The sequence below is a fragment of the Procambarus clarkii genome, chromosome 90, assembly GCF_040958095.1.
Source record: "Procambarus clarkii isolate CNS0578487 chromosome 90, FALCON_Pclarkii_2.0, whole genome shotgun sequence".
Classification (NCBI taxonomy): Eukaryota; Metazoa; Arthropoda; class Malacostraca; order Decapoda; family Cambaridae; genus Procambarus; species Procambarus clarkii.
In genome coordinates this window covers 12,619,046-12,636,766 of record NC_091239.1, presented here as the reverse complement: position 1 = coordinate 12,636,766, position 17,721 = coordinate 12,619,046, and the positions used below count along the sequence as shown (strand labels likewise).

General features: G+C 38.6%; 1 protein-coding gene across 2 annotated transcripts; it reads left to right on the top strand.

Moving 5' to 3' along the window:
• Positions 1-1,389: 1,389 nt before the first annotated feature.
• LOC123746580 (N(G),N(G)-dimethylarginine dimethylaminohydrolase 1) lies at positions 1,390-17,209 on the top strand. Of its 2 annotated transcripts, XM_045728193.2 has the most exons (8): positions 1,589-1,835; positions 5,979-6,152; positions 6,820-6,922; positions 8,375-8,472; positions 10,565-10,660; positions 10,920-11,048; positions 12,697-12,855; positions 17,071-17,209. In XM_045728193.2, the coding sequence occupies exons 1-7, from the start codon at positions 1,737-1,739 to the stop codon at positions 12,826-12,828; spliced, it is 831 nt and encodes a 276-aa protein (XP_045584149.1). In that variant the 5' UTR covers positions 1,589-1,736; the 3' UTR covers positions 12,829-12,855; positions 17,071-17,209. The 2 variants fall into 2 exon arrangements, with proteins under 2 accessions (XP_069174451.1, XP_045584149.1); XM_069318350.1 differs by lacking the exon at positions 17,071-17,209 and having other exon boundaries at positions 1,390-1,835; positions 12,697-14,309.
• Positions 17,210-17,721: the final 512 nt, after the last annotated feature.

The following is a 17,721-nucleotide window of genomic DNA, read 5'->3' as shown; positions in this document are numbered from 1 at the left end:
TGTTTTTGTTCACATTACTCATCTCGTGTTAATTTCTTCGCGATTTAATGCGCGCGCACGCATACACACACACACACACATACACACACACACACACACACACACACACACACACACACACACACACACACACACACACACACACACACACCTAGTTTCAAAGCGTTATATGACAAAGAGTGCTGGGAAGACGGGACACCACGAGCGTAGCTCTCATCCTGTAACTACACTTAGGTAATCACACACACACACACACACACACACAAAGATCTGAATTACAAGCTCAATGAAACAGTCAAAGACCCCTAGAGCAGCGAATTTCCTTTTCCAGCGCCTTAGCGTAGCGATCCAGAGGAGGAACGCTCGCTGCGTCCTCGATTGGAAGAACTCTACAGCCTCTAGTAAACACATTTCCGTTTAAATGCTATACTTTTGTAATCAATCAATTTTCCATGCACCCTCGGGAGCCGGTCGGCCGAGCGGACAGCACGCTGGACTTGTGATCCTGTGGTCCTTGGGTAGTGGAGTCGATGTGTTCGTTCTCAATCCCGGGTTCGAATCCCAGGCGGGAAATAAATAAATGGGCCCGTTTCCTTTCCTCTGATGCACCTGTTCAGTACATGGGTAGACCCGTGAGCTAGAGAACTGTTGTGGGTTGTATCTTGGGGAGGGTCTCCTTGGGAAAGGGGGGGGGATATAAGCCTAACGTATATACACAGGATGCCTCTGGAATGCAAATCTGCATATGTGGATCGACATATGCACTTATTAAAATCTATATATACATATACCTGGAGGTATATATCCACCGCCTTATAATAATAATATTATTATTATTGATAATAATAACTTTACTAAAAAAAATACAAAATAATGACATCCGTTGGTTTAATAATTATTTGAGAGTAAATGGCCACTGTATGTGCTAATATATATATATATATATATATATATATATATATATATATATATATATATATATATATATATATATATATATATATATATATATATATACCAGCTTCCTGTAAAGCCTATATCAGCCGATATAGGCATACAAATGTAGGCCTATAGGAGGCGTCTGCATCCAGGTGAAAATTTTGAATTTGAGGAATTTTTTGTTTTTTTTTTCACTGTCTCTGGTAACGTAAACAAACCAGGTGGCGCCTGAGGGCTCTCGGCACCGTTGCCAAACCCGGGTGGTAACCTTAATACCTGAAATATCCGTTTAATTTCATTATTATTGGTTTATATTAGAAATTTTGGTATTGAATGTGTGTGAAATAAGAAGAGGGGTTTAGTTAGTTGTGTTAATGGTGGAATTTGGTGTAGGATTAGTGTGGAATTTGGTTGGAAGGTGTGAGATGTGCGGCGAGTGGGTGGTGCAACACTGCGAGTGTGGGCAGCTGGGCTCCTTCAGACGGGTGATACTGGGTGTTGCTCCTACGCTCCCTACACCTCGCTCCGACACCCCAGGCTCCTACACCTCGGCCTCCGACACCCTAGGCTCCTGCATCTAGCTCCTGAACCCCAGGTTCCTACACCTCGGCCTCCTGCGCCTCAGGCTCCTACACCTTAAGCTCCTACACCTCGCCCCTACACCTTTAGCCTCCTACACCCTAGCCTCCTACACCTCAGCCTCTATCACCCCAGATTCCTACACCCCAGGCTCCTACACCCCAGGCTGCTACACCTCAGCCTCCTACACCCCAGGCTCCTACACCCCTGGGCTCAACATGTCGCCGTTCCGCTACACTCACGCCGTTGTTTGCAGGATCCCGGACTCCTTCAAGGACAAATCTGTGTGTGCGTCTTCCCCGATTGACCTGGCCAAGGTGAGACGTGTGGTCGTACATTAATACAATGCAAACTATCATATTGATCTAGACAATCGACAGGCTAGCATATTGATCTAGACAATTGACAGGCTAGCATATTGATCTAGACAATCGACAGGCTAGCATATTGATCTAGACAATCGACAAACTAGCATATTGATCTAGACAATCGACTTGAGAATGGTCCAGGACAGACCGAAACGTCGTCGTCCCTTCACCTTCAAGTGTGTGGTCTGGTCAACATTCTTCAGCCACGTTATTGTGACTCATCGCCTCCAAACTTGCATATTTGTATGTTATTCTGGCTTCCATGGACATAGTTAGAAATGTGTTCTAAAGCAGCATGTTGCTTGACAATGGGTTTTCAATATACCCAACTTAAACCCTGTGTAACTAACTCGGTCTACTTTCACCCAAAAAAGAATATGAGCTTCGTCAAAATGCTTATATACGATTTGACTGTACCAAGAGGATACAGGTTACATCGTACTCTCGACAATTCACTAATAGATTTTTAAACTGAAAATTGCCTGTGTATCATTTGACTACACCAAGGTGAGTATTCCCCATTAACAGCAGTAGTGTTAAAAAGATCCATCCTCTAATGCTCTATAATACGTCAGTGTCACCGAGCATGTATAAAAACACCGATTTCTTTTATTTTTGTTATGTTCAGAGTAGCGATAACATATCGCTGACGTATCTGGTCGTACTATGACTAGATGCGAAGCCCTTTTTGTACCTAATTAGTTATCAGAATGTGTGTGAATAGGATATACAGGTCAATTTGCTCACAAGATGTTTTGGCATCAAATATTGCAACCTAACTTATGTTCTAACAATTCAAGACCGAACTATGTCTGAGGTGCACATACGGTATAGACTCTACCAGTGAGTATTCTGCAATTGTGTCGAGGTTTTGAATACTGTGAGGTTTGCCGGAAATACTGTTATTATTACAAATGTGGCTAGTGCGAATAATGAATTATTATTATTAAATCAAGGAGAAAGCGCCAAGCCATTACGACTATATAGCACTTGGTAGGGGTCAGGATAAGGATTTGGGATGGGACGGTGGGAAAGGAATGGTGCCCAACCACTTGGACGGTCGGGGATTGAACGCCGACCTGCATGAAGCGAGACTGTCACTCTACCATCCAGCCCAAGTGGTTGCGAATAATGAAGAGCATTCTTTTTATACATACAGCATATTGCTTAATTTAGGCTTCAGACAACCTATTTACAAACATTTCCTCCATAACACATTTATTAATTGTTAAAACAATTAATAAATGTATATATAAATATATATACATTTGTATATATAAATTAATAAAAGTATATATATTGTTAGGTTGAGTTTATAATAATAATACCAGTAATAGTAAGTTTTAATACAATAAAAACCCTTTTTTAGTGACCCATTTTATGTACAAAATAGCATATATCCATTACATTTGATTGCTTGATAAAGTGGTTCGGGAACGTTCTCCAAATCTGCTAAGTTTTTTTTCCCATATATCACTTGCAAGTGCTCCACAGAATAGTCATATTGTACTGACTTGGTGGTCTAACCTGATAATTAACTTACCTTGCAGGATAGCTCAGATATTATAGATATATCAGCAGACATAGCTACAGATATCTACAGGATATCTGTACTACAGGATATCTCTACCTACAGAATATCTGTACTGTATTGCATTCCTTATTTATGAACAGATTTTTAGTGACACATCATACACCACTTACTCATCCGAGGCCACCATCACCAGCGGCCTCGGTCGGGACAGAAAGCTGGCGGCTTGCTGAAGTTTCTTTCATTATCCTGACAATTATAACTCGTACATTAAACTAACCAATTATTGCCTGGTGTATCCTTATCCTATCCAATTGGTTCACCTAGAAAATTGTGGCAGGTGAAACAAGCTAACTGGAAGTTTTGTAAAATAACATTGCACCACTGTTAGTAAAGAATTACTATATATATATTAACTCAATCACCAAACAATCATTAGACCCAAACTACGCTGTTTATGGAGGCTGTGTAAGGTGTGTATTGGAGAAGTACTTTCAATTCCATTTTTAAATTGATACACCATTTTATATTGAATTTTACCATGTGATAAAAGAAAGTATATTTTTCTGCATTTGAGTAAAAATGTTTGCCTTGAATTTTAAAAGGGTTTGTTTTGAATGGTAGTGAAAACAAATTTCAGGGTCAAGATCATCATGCCCTGTATTGATCTTAAATACTTACATATTGTTTCTCATTCTTATTGTTTCAAGACTGAATTAACGTTGACCCTATAACCAGGCTTCGTATAAGATACAGTACCGGTATTTCTAAGTCTTTGTAAAACTTTTGTTGTGTGATGCAAATGTACAGTCTTTAAACTGAAGGATGGCATAGGTTGACACCTAGGAAGATGTATTATGGGTTATAAATGATGTATCCAGTCACTGATTCAAAAATCACCCAAAAATCAAGTACTGTACTGTATTTTTAAATTAATTAGAAAAAGGCCATGATGCATGTCAAATACACCATACTACCTTGTGTATTTATATCAAACTTCAGTTGTTAATGGTTCCCAAGGAAAGAGTCATTGAATATTAGTGGCTGGACAAAAGTCACCAAACAATATGAAAAATGACTTAAAGAATGAAGGGGCCTCGTAGCCTGGTGGATAGCGCGCAGGACTCGTAATTCTGTGGCTCGGGTTCGATTCCCGCACGCGGCAGAAACAAATGGGCAAAGTTTCTTTCACCCTGAATGCCCCTGTTACCTAGCAGTAAATAGGTACCTGGGAGTTAGTCAGCTGTCACGGGCTGCTTCCTGGGGGTGGAGGCCTGGTCGAGGACCGGTCCGCGGGGACACTAAAGCCCCGAAATCATCTCAAGATAATCTCAAGAAGAGTGTACCTCCCACCACTAGCCCAAAACTCTTTTTACTTTCCTCCAAAATTTCACCTGTACAATCATGATTGTGTGATGCCACTTTCTTATTGTGACTTCAAAATAATGCACCCATTTTAACAAAATATATATATAAAAAAAAAAAGCCCCCCTGGCCCTGTTCTTGGCAACGTAAATATTCCATCTGTAGCCTAGAGTTCATGCACTGGCATACCTTATCTCATGGTGATTCCAAGGATCAACGTCCCCACAACCACAAAAGGAAAGGTGTCATCTTGATGCATACTGGACTTGTGATCCTGTGGTCCCGGGTTCAATCCCGGGCGCTGGCGAGAAACAATGGGCAGAGTTTCTTTCACCCTATGGCCCTGTTACCTAGCAGTAAAATAGGTACCTGGGTGTTAGTCAGCTGTCATGGGCTGCTTCCTGGGGGTGGAGGCCTGGTCGAGGACCGGGCCGCGGGGACACTAAAGCCCCGAAATCATCTCAAGATAAGAGATATGGAAGCACCATGCCTAGAAGGCGGCAAACATAAGAAAATAAGGACTCATTTTGCTGCTTTATAACAGGAAATATCATATAATAATAAGAGGTAAGTTAAGCAAGAGACAACTTGCAGCCGTTTTACAAGTTGTGGCATGAAGGGCGGTTTTCCCCCCCGTTTTCTGTGATGAATTTTGCAAGTCGGTTTTAAAGCTGAGCTGCTGTTGCTTCAGCAGCAGGCTGACTGCTCCATAGGTTTGATCCTCTGTAGTGGAAATCCTGCTTGATGATGTAAGATGTGATTCGTTATCCATGGCACATCATGAAGCCTCTTTTTTATTGACAGGTGGGGAAATCTTCCCATGTTTGAAGGCCACATTGAAGTTAACTGCTCTCAAATAAGGCTGCATGTTATTAGATATATACTGTATGCATACTGTATAATGTATATTTATTATTAAATGTATAATGTACTGCAAAATGCAAATTGTGAAAAATTAAATTAATGTATTCAATTTAGAAGGTAATTATACAAAAATTAAAAACTTCACTTAACCTTTTAATGACTTTTCAGATTGCTTTTTGTGAGAAATCACTAGATTTGTACATCTTTCTCTTACCTGCATGCTTTGTGAAGCCCCTACTTTTGAATTGTGTCATTATGTGCACTAAATAAGATGCATTTGTAGTAGTCCTACTTCACCTACTATCACTTGCTAATGTAGTTCAATATTTTAGGCCAGGAAACAACACGAAGTGTACGTGGCAACTTTGCGAGAAATTGGTTTGGATGTTATTGAGCTGCCGGCTGATGAAAGCCACCCAGACTGCGTGTTTGTTGAAGACGTAGCAGTTGTCTGCAATGGAACTGCGTTGGTGACCAAACCCGGTCATCCCTCCAGAGAAAAAGAGGTACTGTACAGTGCTCTACTGTGTATATTGTATGCTAAATGTGCACTAGCACCTGTTACCTAGCAGTAAAATAGGTACCTGGGTGATAGCCAGCTGTCACGGGCTGCTACCTGGGGGTGGAGGCCTGGTCGAGGACCGGGCCGACACTAATTATTATATTTATATTTAGCGGGGACACTAAATTATTATATTACACATATTTAGGGTCTAATGAACCATATTTGGGTTCTAATGAACAACATTTAGGTTCTGTTGAACTACATTTAGGTTCTGTTGAACCACATTTAGACTCTAATGAACAACTTTTAGGTTCTAATGAACCACATTTAGGTTCTGTTGAACCACATTTAGGTTCTAATGAACCACATTTAGGTTCTAATGAACCACATTTACGTTCTAATGAACCATATTTAGGTTCTAATGAACCACATTTAGGTTCTAATAAACCACATTTAGGTTCTAATAAACCACATTTAGGTTCTAATAAACCACATTTAGGTTCTAATAAACCACATTTAGGTTCTAATAAACCACATTTAGGTTCTAATGAACAACTTTTAGGTTCTAATGAACCACATTTAGGTTCTGTTGAACCACATTTAGGTTCTAATGAACCACATTTAAATTCTGATGAACCATATTTAGTTTCTAATTTATTTCTGACTAGGTGGAGTACATGAGAGCCATACTAAAGAATGAACTTGAACTTCCTGTGATTGAAATATCGGACGAGACAGCTACACTAGATGGAGGCGATGTTCTTTTCACAGGTGAGGCAAGTAATTAACTAATTATAATATGTTGCGTAATGTCTTGTATTGGTAATGTTATTTCATTTTAGGTTTTTTAGACCAAAATTGTTTAATTTAGTTTCCCCGAAGTGAAATAATAGCCTGATAGATATATGAAACATGGCTTGGTTATTTTGTATTATTATTAGTACTGTGTACAATACTGTACATTTCTCCCAAGAGAAAACTATGTACGTATAGGTATATATATATTTTTTTTTTTGGGGGGGGGGATGGATACTTTATTGCAGACGAGTTACAATAACGGGGCTGAAGATATGATGACCTAAACCACACACCAGAGGATGAAGAGGTGACGACATTTTTGGTCTGTCCTGGACCATTATCAACCGATTGTGGTACACACAATCGACCGGGACCGGTCGATAATGGTCCTGGACGGACCGAAATGTCATTGTCTCTTCATCCTCTGGTGTGTGGTTTGGTCATAATAACTTTAATGTCATAAGGCCTCGAAGGAAGCGTGAAGCTTTCGCTGAATAAAGTGTATTAATATGAAAAGTTCCTCACCCTAATGCTGCAGCACTCATTATGAACCCATAGTTATTGTTTTATTTGTTTTTTATAAATTGTTATAGTAAAATCACCTATTCTTTCGATTCTCGCTGATAAAACCAAAGGTAATTTTTTTTATTTAAAAATAACGTTGGATGCAGGGAATAAAATATTAGAGCTGTCAAGTGCCACTGGTGGCACACCTAGAGATACCATTCTTACAGTTGTAGTGGCACTATTGAATCCTTAGAGAGAAATATAGATAAGTCAGCTGCTGTAGAAACAGTACACTTGGGTATACCACTGGTGAAAGCCTGTGAAGCCTGCATTGTAACGGCTAAAGAGAGTGTTGTTGCAAATGTGTTAGAAACGGTAGAAAAAAAAGTACTGTACATTTTTGGGGGGTTCATTTTGTAATTGAAAAGTAGAGTGGGGGGGGACCCAGCAGTATGCCTCGATCTTATCCATATCTCTCTCTCCCCCTCCCTCTGTTCATATCTCTCTTTCCCTCCCTCTGTTCGTATCTCTCTCTCTCTCTTTTTGTTCATATCTCTCTTCCCTCCTGATTGTATCTCTCTCCTTCCTGTTCGGAGCTCTCCCCCTTCTCTTGTCTGTATATCTCTCTCCCTCCTTCTATTCATATCTCTCTCCCTCCTTCTGTTCGTATCTCTGCCCCTTCTCCTGTCCGTATATCTTTCTCCCTCCTGTTCATTTCTGTTCATGTCTCTCTCCCTCCTTCTGTTTCCCTCTTTCCCTTTCTCCATCCCTTCCAATTTCCCTTCCTCCCATTCTTGCTTTGTTCACAATATACCGATAAACAGTTATTTTCCTGGACAGCATGAACGTGTGTGCACATGTAGAATAGGTCTGAGGTCAGTTTAGGGGGTATAATTAGCTGAAAGAATCTTGTTTCAGGTAAAGAATTCTTTGTTGGATTATCATCGCGAACCAATCAAGCTGGAGCTTGCGCCCTAGCCTCCGCCTTTCCCGAGTTTCCCTGCACGCCAGTTAAGGTGAGTCTTTGATAGAGCTATATTGAAGACAGTATCAAAGCATTGTACTTTTAAGCATCTTTATCATTCTTATACTGTACTAACATCTTATGGCATGCAAAATATGACTTGAAATCAATGTGCAGGCGATGAGTCACAATAACATGGCTGAAGTATGTTGACCAGACCACACACTAGAAGTTGAAGGGACGACGACGTTTCGGTCCGTCCTGGACCATTCTCAAGTCGATTTGAGAATGGTCCAGGACGGACAGAAACGTCGTCGTCCCTTCAACTTCTAGTGTGTGATCTGGTCAACTTGAAATCAATGTTTACATATGGTTTGGTTTCTTCCCCTTAAGCTAAATACAGTATAATAATTTGGTTTAGAATGTCAATCACACTTATTATATTTTGTCTTACATGTCTGCATATAGTCTATGATGCCTTCAGCTTCTTGGGAACATTGCTACAGGATGATTGAACACCCGCAAGACTGTCATGTTCTTCTTATGCTCCTCTTTGTGTTTATCAACATTCCATTCCATTCCGGTCATTATTTACCCATCAGTCACACTCTTAACCCCTGATACAATAGTACAGTAATGCAGTATAATGTCATTCCTGTTAATTTTCTACGAACACCCTCTTTGGGTGTCCGCTATCCTTAATTTCCGAGTGTAGAAGTGTTCCTGTTACAGCTATCATGCCACATTTGTTTTGCGAAAGTGTAGTCACATAAAGGAAGCCAGGACCAGAATTACGCTCACTCGATAAGAGGAGCATGGGATCTGAGGTCAAACATAACTGGAGAAGTCCCACCAGAAGTCAGCAGTTCTAGGTCCCTGACCTAGAACTTTGATGACCATTCATTCTCGGTTTACCGAGTGTGAGGAGGCTTGCACAGGCTGAGCCTGCCCAAAACGCTGCACGTACTAGTAGCTTTACAAAATTGTTAATACTATGCTATGTATTCTCACAAACCCAATGTACCTTCTTGTATATAAATAAATAAATAAATAAATAAATAAATAAATAAATAAGAAAGTATAGGGCACAACAAAACAACTGTGTGAAGGAATTTAGGTAATCTTATTTAAACAAGGCAAACTAAAGTTGCATCTGGGCAAATAAATAAAATAATTTTTTTATTTTTTTTATTTAGGTCTTTTAAAGATGCTTTCTTTGTTGGATTATCATTGCGAACCAATCAAGCTGGAGCTTGCGCCCTACATACATATTGAGTTACAAGCAGAATGTTGAATTTCTAGATAGAGCTAGTATATGCTATGCCATAAAGCCACTAATACACACAGTGTTTCAGGCAAATACCCTGAGTGTGATGCACCTGACTCCCACCAGGGGTCCCAGCCCCTCGTGTTGTACCTGCTATCGGAACTGCCTTTGCAAAGCCTCAAAAACTCGTGTGTAATGTGGCAACAGATCAGGGATTGGGAGCCAACTGGGAATAAAAATGGATTATTATATTTTGTCCAACATTGGATTTCTAGGAGGGACATAATGATCTGAGAATTAATTGTGTAAGGCGAACAGAGTTGGGAATGAAAATGTGATGAAGGTTAAGTTGAGACTTGTATAGCTTTTCCACGCCACTTAAGGAAACCAAACCTGAGAAGGTTTGGTATGCTGAATAAATGGAGGATGGATCATAAAGGGATAAACTAGTGAAAAGCACCTACTCGAGAATTTGAGGGTAGGAGGAAACGAATGTGAAGAACACAGAGATATAGAAAGCACACACTGAAATTGTTTTGTAAGGAGGGAATGAATGTATTTGAATCTGAGCAACACTATATCGTATACACAATGCTCAGAAAAGGTTTTATACAAATCAGTAGATGATGGTCAAGAATACTTAGTAAGGGTGTTGACCAATCCACACACTAGAAAATGAAGCGACGACAACATTTCGGTCCATCCTGGACCATTCTCAATCAACTTGAGAATGGTCCAGGACAGACCGAAACATCGTCGTCCCTTCATTTTCTAGTGTGTGGATTGGTCAACATACTTCAGCCACGTTATTGTGACTCATCGCCTGCAATTGTAAGGGTAATGCTAAGTTTTGTTCTCCAGATCTTCTTTCTTATAGGTGGATAAATCCCTCCATTTGAAGGCAGCTGTAACCATGGCTGGACCAGATGTCATGTGTGTTGGGAGCTCTCCTGAAGCCAAGGACATTTTGAAGGTAAATCTAGACTTTGGGGGTGATTACTCCAGAGAATTGTAAAATTAAGACACATCATGTAAAATAAAGAAATCTGAGCATTCCAATTAGTGAGACACACCAGACTACTTTTATCATAGGGCTTCTTTTATATATTACCAAGAATATATTTTTTTAGGTAGTAAACACTTAAAATCAATTAAAATTGTATTATCCCTTTATATAAGACTATAATTTGTCATTACTGAAGTGTATTAAATAATGTTAACGTGTTTTTCAGCGGATTGAGCGTGAAGCAACTTTCCGTTACCAAACATTGACTGTGCCTGACGATGCAGCAGCAAATGTTGTATTTGCAAACGGTTATCTAATGCACCGCACAGGAGACGAATATCCAGCATCAGCGAAGGTAATACAGTACTCATTTTTGTTTCATATATATTTATTTAGATTTTGAAATAATTTAAGATCAGGTAAGGGGTAAGTACAGTATTTGCCGGCGTATAAGACGTGTTTATTTTGATTTTAAATGTATCAGAAAATTGCCCTGCGTCTAATGCGGCTGTATTACGGATGTGAGACCGAGCACCATAGGCTTGGGAGCCGGGCGAGCATACTGGGCTGAGTTCGCCAGGTACAAAAAATCGTTGCTTATAATAAAATATTGAAAACAAGGCCAAATTATTAACAGGTATATTGTGTTACTAATAATAAAATATTGACAACAAGCCAAGTTATCACAAACTTAAGAAACGTCGGCAGTTATGAAGGAAGCTCACAACATCTCACCACCATACCCAGCATACATAACCCACGCTTGATATGTCATACATTATTTAACTGACTGTGTTACATTTTAAGAAACATTTGTTCATTTTCTAAATGAAAAATGCTGCTTGAAATTTGAATGTTAGACTTTCATCTGCTTGTCAGCCATTTGCAATGAGTGAATGACAACATCAGAGCGCTGTGATAGTGTGTCCATCGCCAGGTACGCCTGCCATGGTGCCTGGTGCAGCAACACTAAACATTACATCCAGAAATATAAGTTTCATATCGTGTATAACACATCCTCTTGCCCAAAATATAAACAACTACACCCACCACAGCTAATCTTAGAGGAGGTAAGAATTGGGGTACAAAAAGCACTTTAAAATATCATTCAATAAATGTATGATGAAACATACTAAAATAGTTTTTTTTTCCACAAAATATCCTTGTCAAATATAGGTGCATCCTATGCAAGGGTGCGTCTTTTACGGCGGCAAATACAGTAAATCACAGGAGAGAACTGAGCTCGATGGTTAGATTTTGAATTATAATGTAGTGCCTTTTATTGATGGGTGACTTTTTTTACGGTTGTAAGAGCTATGCAGATAGATGTTATCTGCACACAGTGTATTGCAGAGAATGTCACAGTAATGTCACTGAAAGAAATAATCCTAACCCACACATGAAATTAAAGTCAAAATAATTTTGTTACGGTCCATCCTGAACCCTTATCAAGTTATGACAATATTTCAGTACATCCTGGACTCGTATCAAGTCATGATGACTTGACAAGGATGCACAGTAACGAAGTTACTTTCATTTCCTTTCACAGTGTATTTTTATACTTTAGTTTCTGATTTTTTTTAATCTTATAAGTGTTGTATCCTTTATTTATAAGAGGTGTTAAATGCATTATTTATTGTTATAAATCACTATTTGGTATTATTAATTCATCAGAACGGATATAAATTCTTTTCTATAAACTATATGAAGGATCTAAAGGATATAGTTAATTAAATCATATAGTCATGTATTTATAATTGAAGCATGAAACTAAACTTCATAATCAAATGAAGATCTACTTGATTTCCTTTAATTTTTTTTTTTTTGTGCATTGATTTGATTGTTGCCGCCGAAGGTGGCTAGTTTATTGTGCACCCCATACTCATCCTGTAAGCGGTAGCGCAAAAGCATTACAGAGGGCACAAAAGGTCTTTATCAGACCTCGTCTTAGATTGTTACATAAACAACTTCATCTATCCTTCACACCGTTGTGCTATTTCCAGGTGTTTGAGGAGAAACTGTCTCACTGGACCTTAAAACCAACAGCATTGACAGAGATGGAAAGAACCCAAGGTGCCCTTACTAGCTGTTCCATTCTCATACGCAAAACTCGGCATCTCAAGAATATCATGTGAAGCTCGTAGAAAGTTGTAATGATGTTCGTAAGTTTCATAAAATTATGTAAACAGTTTCACACTGAAACCTATCTCAAGAAACAAGTGACTTGATAGCTGATATCTGCCACATATACCTTGTATGCCTCGGAGTTTCGGGTCAGTTTCTATTGCGTAAACAAAATAAGAACATTCCAAATGCCTTCTGCAGTTCAGAATATAGGTGGATAGAATTGGTAGTTATAATAGAAAGTCAGTTAATTATATCAGACCTTATATATATATAATTTACTGGATGAATGAAATATAAATTTGCTTGTAAATGAGGGTTTTATAAAATACTTGATTTGATTGGGTTGAATTTATGAGAACTTGATACTCACAAAATTATTGTAGATTTGAGAGAAAAGATTTTGTTATACATTCGTTAATTTTGATTATTAACTCGTGTGAATATAGCAGTCATATTTCTTGGCTTATTATATGCTCCCATTCCCATGAAAAAATATACTGTAGCAACATATCTCGAGGTGTACGATACACACCCATTCCCATAAAAAATATACCAACCACAGTTCTGGGTGTAGGATATACACCCATTTCCATTCAGATGCACATCCAACACTAATCTGTGAAATTTAAATTTAAATTTAAATAAGTGTATTGAGGTAAAATACACACAAAGGGATGAGGTAGCTCAAGCTATTCTCACCCCATTCAGTACATCGTGTTAATACATACATAGACACACATCACAAGCAATAAACGTATTACCGAACATTCTGAGAGATAAACATATACATTTCCTCCTTTACACAAGTAACTAATCTGTGCGTAATACAAAAAAACAAATTTTGCGAATGTTTTTCAAGTATTGGATGTAGAATTTGAATTGAAATTTTAAGGCTGAGCAGTGGATTAAAAGTAACATTTATATAGTTGAATTTTTACCCACTCAAGTTATTTGTGATCAAATGAAATATAAATATACTATTAATAACTTTCCCGAAAACTCAGGTTATGAGTAATAAGAGAGTTTTTCGTACATTCTATAAAAATACATTAAAATCTAGTCTGTAGATGCAATATGTACCAAGATATTGACCGGAATGTGTTGGTGACAGAACTTAGTGATCACGATGTGCACATTTAGATATTTACATACCAGTTTGTAAAGAAATTTCACCAGTATGCAGTATAGATTAAATCACAATTATTACTGTTCATTAATAGATATAAGAGATGATAATGTAATTTTTATACAACTCAAATAATACCTTAAATTGTATTTGGTGAAATTTATGAATCAACAAATCAAAACTCTTTATAATACAGTAATGTATCAGCCTTGAAAATACAGAAATGGCAAACATATATACTGCATCTATGAACTGAAACATTAACAAAGTATTATTAGTTTATTGATATAAACATTGAGAAGAAGAAAAGAAACATTTTGTAATCCTAAGTAAAATGCAACTTTGGTCAAACCTGACCCCCAATTATATTAATCTCCGAGTGCACCTTTCCCGCTCTAATGTGAGGGTTGCAGTGCTATTTATTTTGGTTTGTGCTGTATTTGAGGGCGATAAAGGTAATTGCAAAACTTTAGAGAATTGTGATGAAGTAAAGGCAAAGTAACAGAATTGATTCAATATTCTATTTAATACTGAAAATATACTGAATATATAAACAGCCAAAAGTTAGCTTTGCTACTAGAACAAATATGTTCTGCGTTCTCTATTGTAGTTGGTGAATTGTATCTTTTTGTTTGTTTTCCCCGGCACTTTGTGAATTTTTCTTGACATTTCCACTAAATAACTGAGTACATATTCTCCAATAAATATTGTATGGTATTTGTGGTCCAATTATGTATTCTAAAATGAGCAAGAACATTTCAGTTATATGACAGTATGCTTTTTTTGGGGGAGAGGGGTGGGAAGAGGGATGTTTTGTAATGCTACCGTTTTCAATTATTTTGCAGGCGATGAGTCACAATAACGTGGCTAAAGTATGTTGACCAGACCACACACTAGAAGGTGGAGGGACGACGACGTTTCGGTCCGTCCTGGACCATTCTCAAGTCGATTGTCTTGACAAGTCACAATCGACTTGAGAATGGTCCAGGACGGACCGAAACGCCGTCGTCCCTTCACCTTCTAGTGTGTGGATCTGGTCTTCAATTATTTTGTTGATTGATCAACTTCTAGTACATCTTTTTTTTTTCCCTGGGTGGTATAGGAGGCATATTATGGTTAAAACAATGGTCATGCTTAATGTTTTAATTAGTTTTTTTGCTATGTGCTATTGTTATCTAGATTCCAAGCATCAGCATAGTAGTAGGCATCTATCAGTCTCAGTAGACTATGGAGTTGCGCACTGTCGTCTGCCTGGTCTGGAGTGGCCTCACCAGGGCGCAAAGCCAAGGTAGGTTGATTCGGGGGAAGAAGCTGTTACCCAGGCAGCAGGTCCCCCCTCTCCACGGCGCTGAAAGTCTCCAATGGAAAGGCATACGCCAAATACAATTGGTTCCAGCGCCGTCGCAGGAACTGTGAGTTCCGGGGTTGACCTCGAAGCAACAAATTTAGCAAATTAACAAATTACGTTTTTATGAATGATGTCAGATTGGAGTAAAATTTAACGTATATTAAGGTAATTACCTTTACCTTAGTGATCTGGGTAATTGTTATGGTAACTCTATAAAGAATGAATTCTTTACCCAATTAGATAACAAGAATGTGATGAGTATTAGAAAATGTTGAAACTGCATGATGGGATTGAACGTGAGTCTCTGAACTCATCCAGTATTACCGACTGGACCACGATGGGCTTAAAAGTATCTCAATCAGAGACTAGAATCAAAGATGTGAGAAAATTGTCGCCATTCTAAGTCATCAGTTTTTTTTGAGTAAACCCCGACTGGACTCAACCCAACGTAACGTACCTAACCTAAATCAGAATTAATATTTTGCGTTTTATATATGGTGTGTACGAGGTGTTTGGCATGGTAATTTGATTCCAGCTCAGGTTATAGAGTCTACTATATCCAGAAGTAGTACATCCAGTAATCTACTACTTCTATTGCATCCAGTAATCTAGTCTACAGTCTACATCCAGTCATCTACAGTCTACTACATCTGGTAATACTATCCGGGGTTGGAGGTCCCTGTGCCCTTCTTCACCAACTTCGAGGTCAACCCCGGAACTCACAGTTCCTGCGACGGCGCTGGAACCAATCGTATTGGCGTATGCCTTTTCATTGGAGACTTTCAGCGCCGTGGAGAGGGGGGACCTGCTGCCTGGGTAACAGCTTCTCCCCGGAATCAACCTACCCTGGCTTTGCGCCCTGGAGAGGCCACTCCAGACCGACAACCAGAGCGCAACTCCATAGTCTCCCAAGACTGATGGATGCCTACTATATACATGGTTTCACTATTTTCTCATTAATTCTTTGTTTACATTTTGTTCATGATCTGGGTTATTATTGGATCTGATATTATGATTTATATTCACATTTTGTTAATGATTTGAGTTGTTATTGGGTCTGACAAATGATTAATTGTTAGCAGTCACATTATTGATTTTCCTGAAAGACACCAAAGAGTAGATATACGTCACTTATCATTCAGAAAGTATTTTCTTTACGTGTAGAGCACGTAATGTTGTTTTGATTATGTTTGGCAAGTATGAAATTTAGTGGCTACAAAGCTTACCATCCCAGAGATTACAAAGGATTTAATATGTTTCGAGTCTATTTTTTGGCTGGATATCCCGAGGAAATGTTTTCCTGTAACCCTTTAACAGTTCAGCTTATTAAAAGTGGTGCATATGACAAAATTTGTTGTTCCCAAAAGTTATCTAATAAAATCACATTTGGCCGATTCAAGCAGAGGTAACTGCAAATAGCAATTTGAGTCACTTAAGGGTCAAGTTGTTTTTTATCTGTTCAGAAATAAGCGTGAAATCGTTGAAATTTCAAGAATCTTTCTTTGTTCGAAACTTTAGGTTTAAGGTGCTAAGCTTGATCATACTTTTAATGTTGTTCCTTAGAGTCTGTGCTAAGGGTTACTTTGGTTAACATACAATGCAACTTATTGGGCATACTTTCGACTCTGGAGGAATTTATTAGTTTTGCCAGTTGGCTTGAAAATGTGTATATTTATATTTTTTTATTTTATTTATATATACAAGAATTCTTGCATTCTTGTACAGCCACTAGCACGCATAGCATTTTGCCCAGATCGTTAATCCTAATTTTTCCAGGAATGCAACCCGCCAAATCGCTAAACAACCAACTGCGCATTTTACTGTTGGGTGAACAGAGGCTACAGTCAAGGATTGGTGCCCAGTAAATCCTCCCCGGCCAGGATACGAACCTAGGACAAAGCGTTCGCGAAACGCCCGGTGAGTGTGTTACCACTTCGCCACAGGGACTGCTATATCATTTGTGCTAATGCCTCCTCAGGGGAGTTCTGAAATTAGTTAATTTCTAAATCATGCAGTCATTTCTCTGTTAATTGATGGTGTAAAATTTATAAGGCAACAAATTGTTGCCAGACAACCCACCCAACCTATCGAGGGCCATGCTCATTAGTACGTGGTCATGTTAATTTTGCTGTGGATTGAATTCCGATGCTGTGCCTGATGGCAACACAATTGCAGTGCATTAAGTATGAGGAGAGATTATGCATCCCACATGTTTTAGCGTGGCATTTCCTACAAACCTGAATGTAGCTCCTTAGATCTTGGCAATATTACACTGCTTGACCGAAGTATCATAGCAGTACACATACAAAACAATGCCTTTAGAAATATTAAATATTTCTTTACTAATATTCATGTTGAACGAAACTTGTGATGCCGTTACTCTTAAGCCCGAAAACTGCCTCCAGTGCCATGTTCGTGTAGCAACTA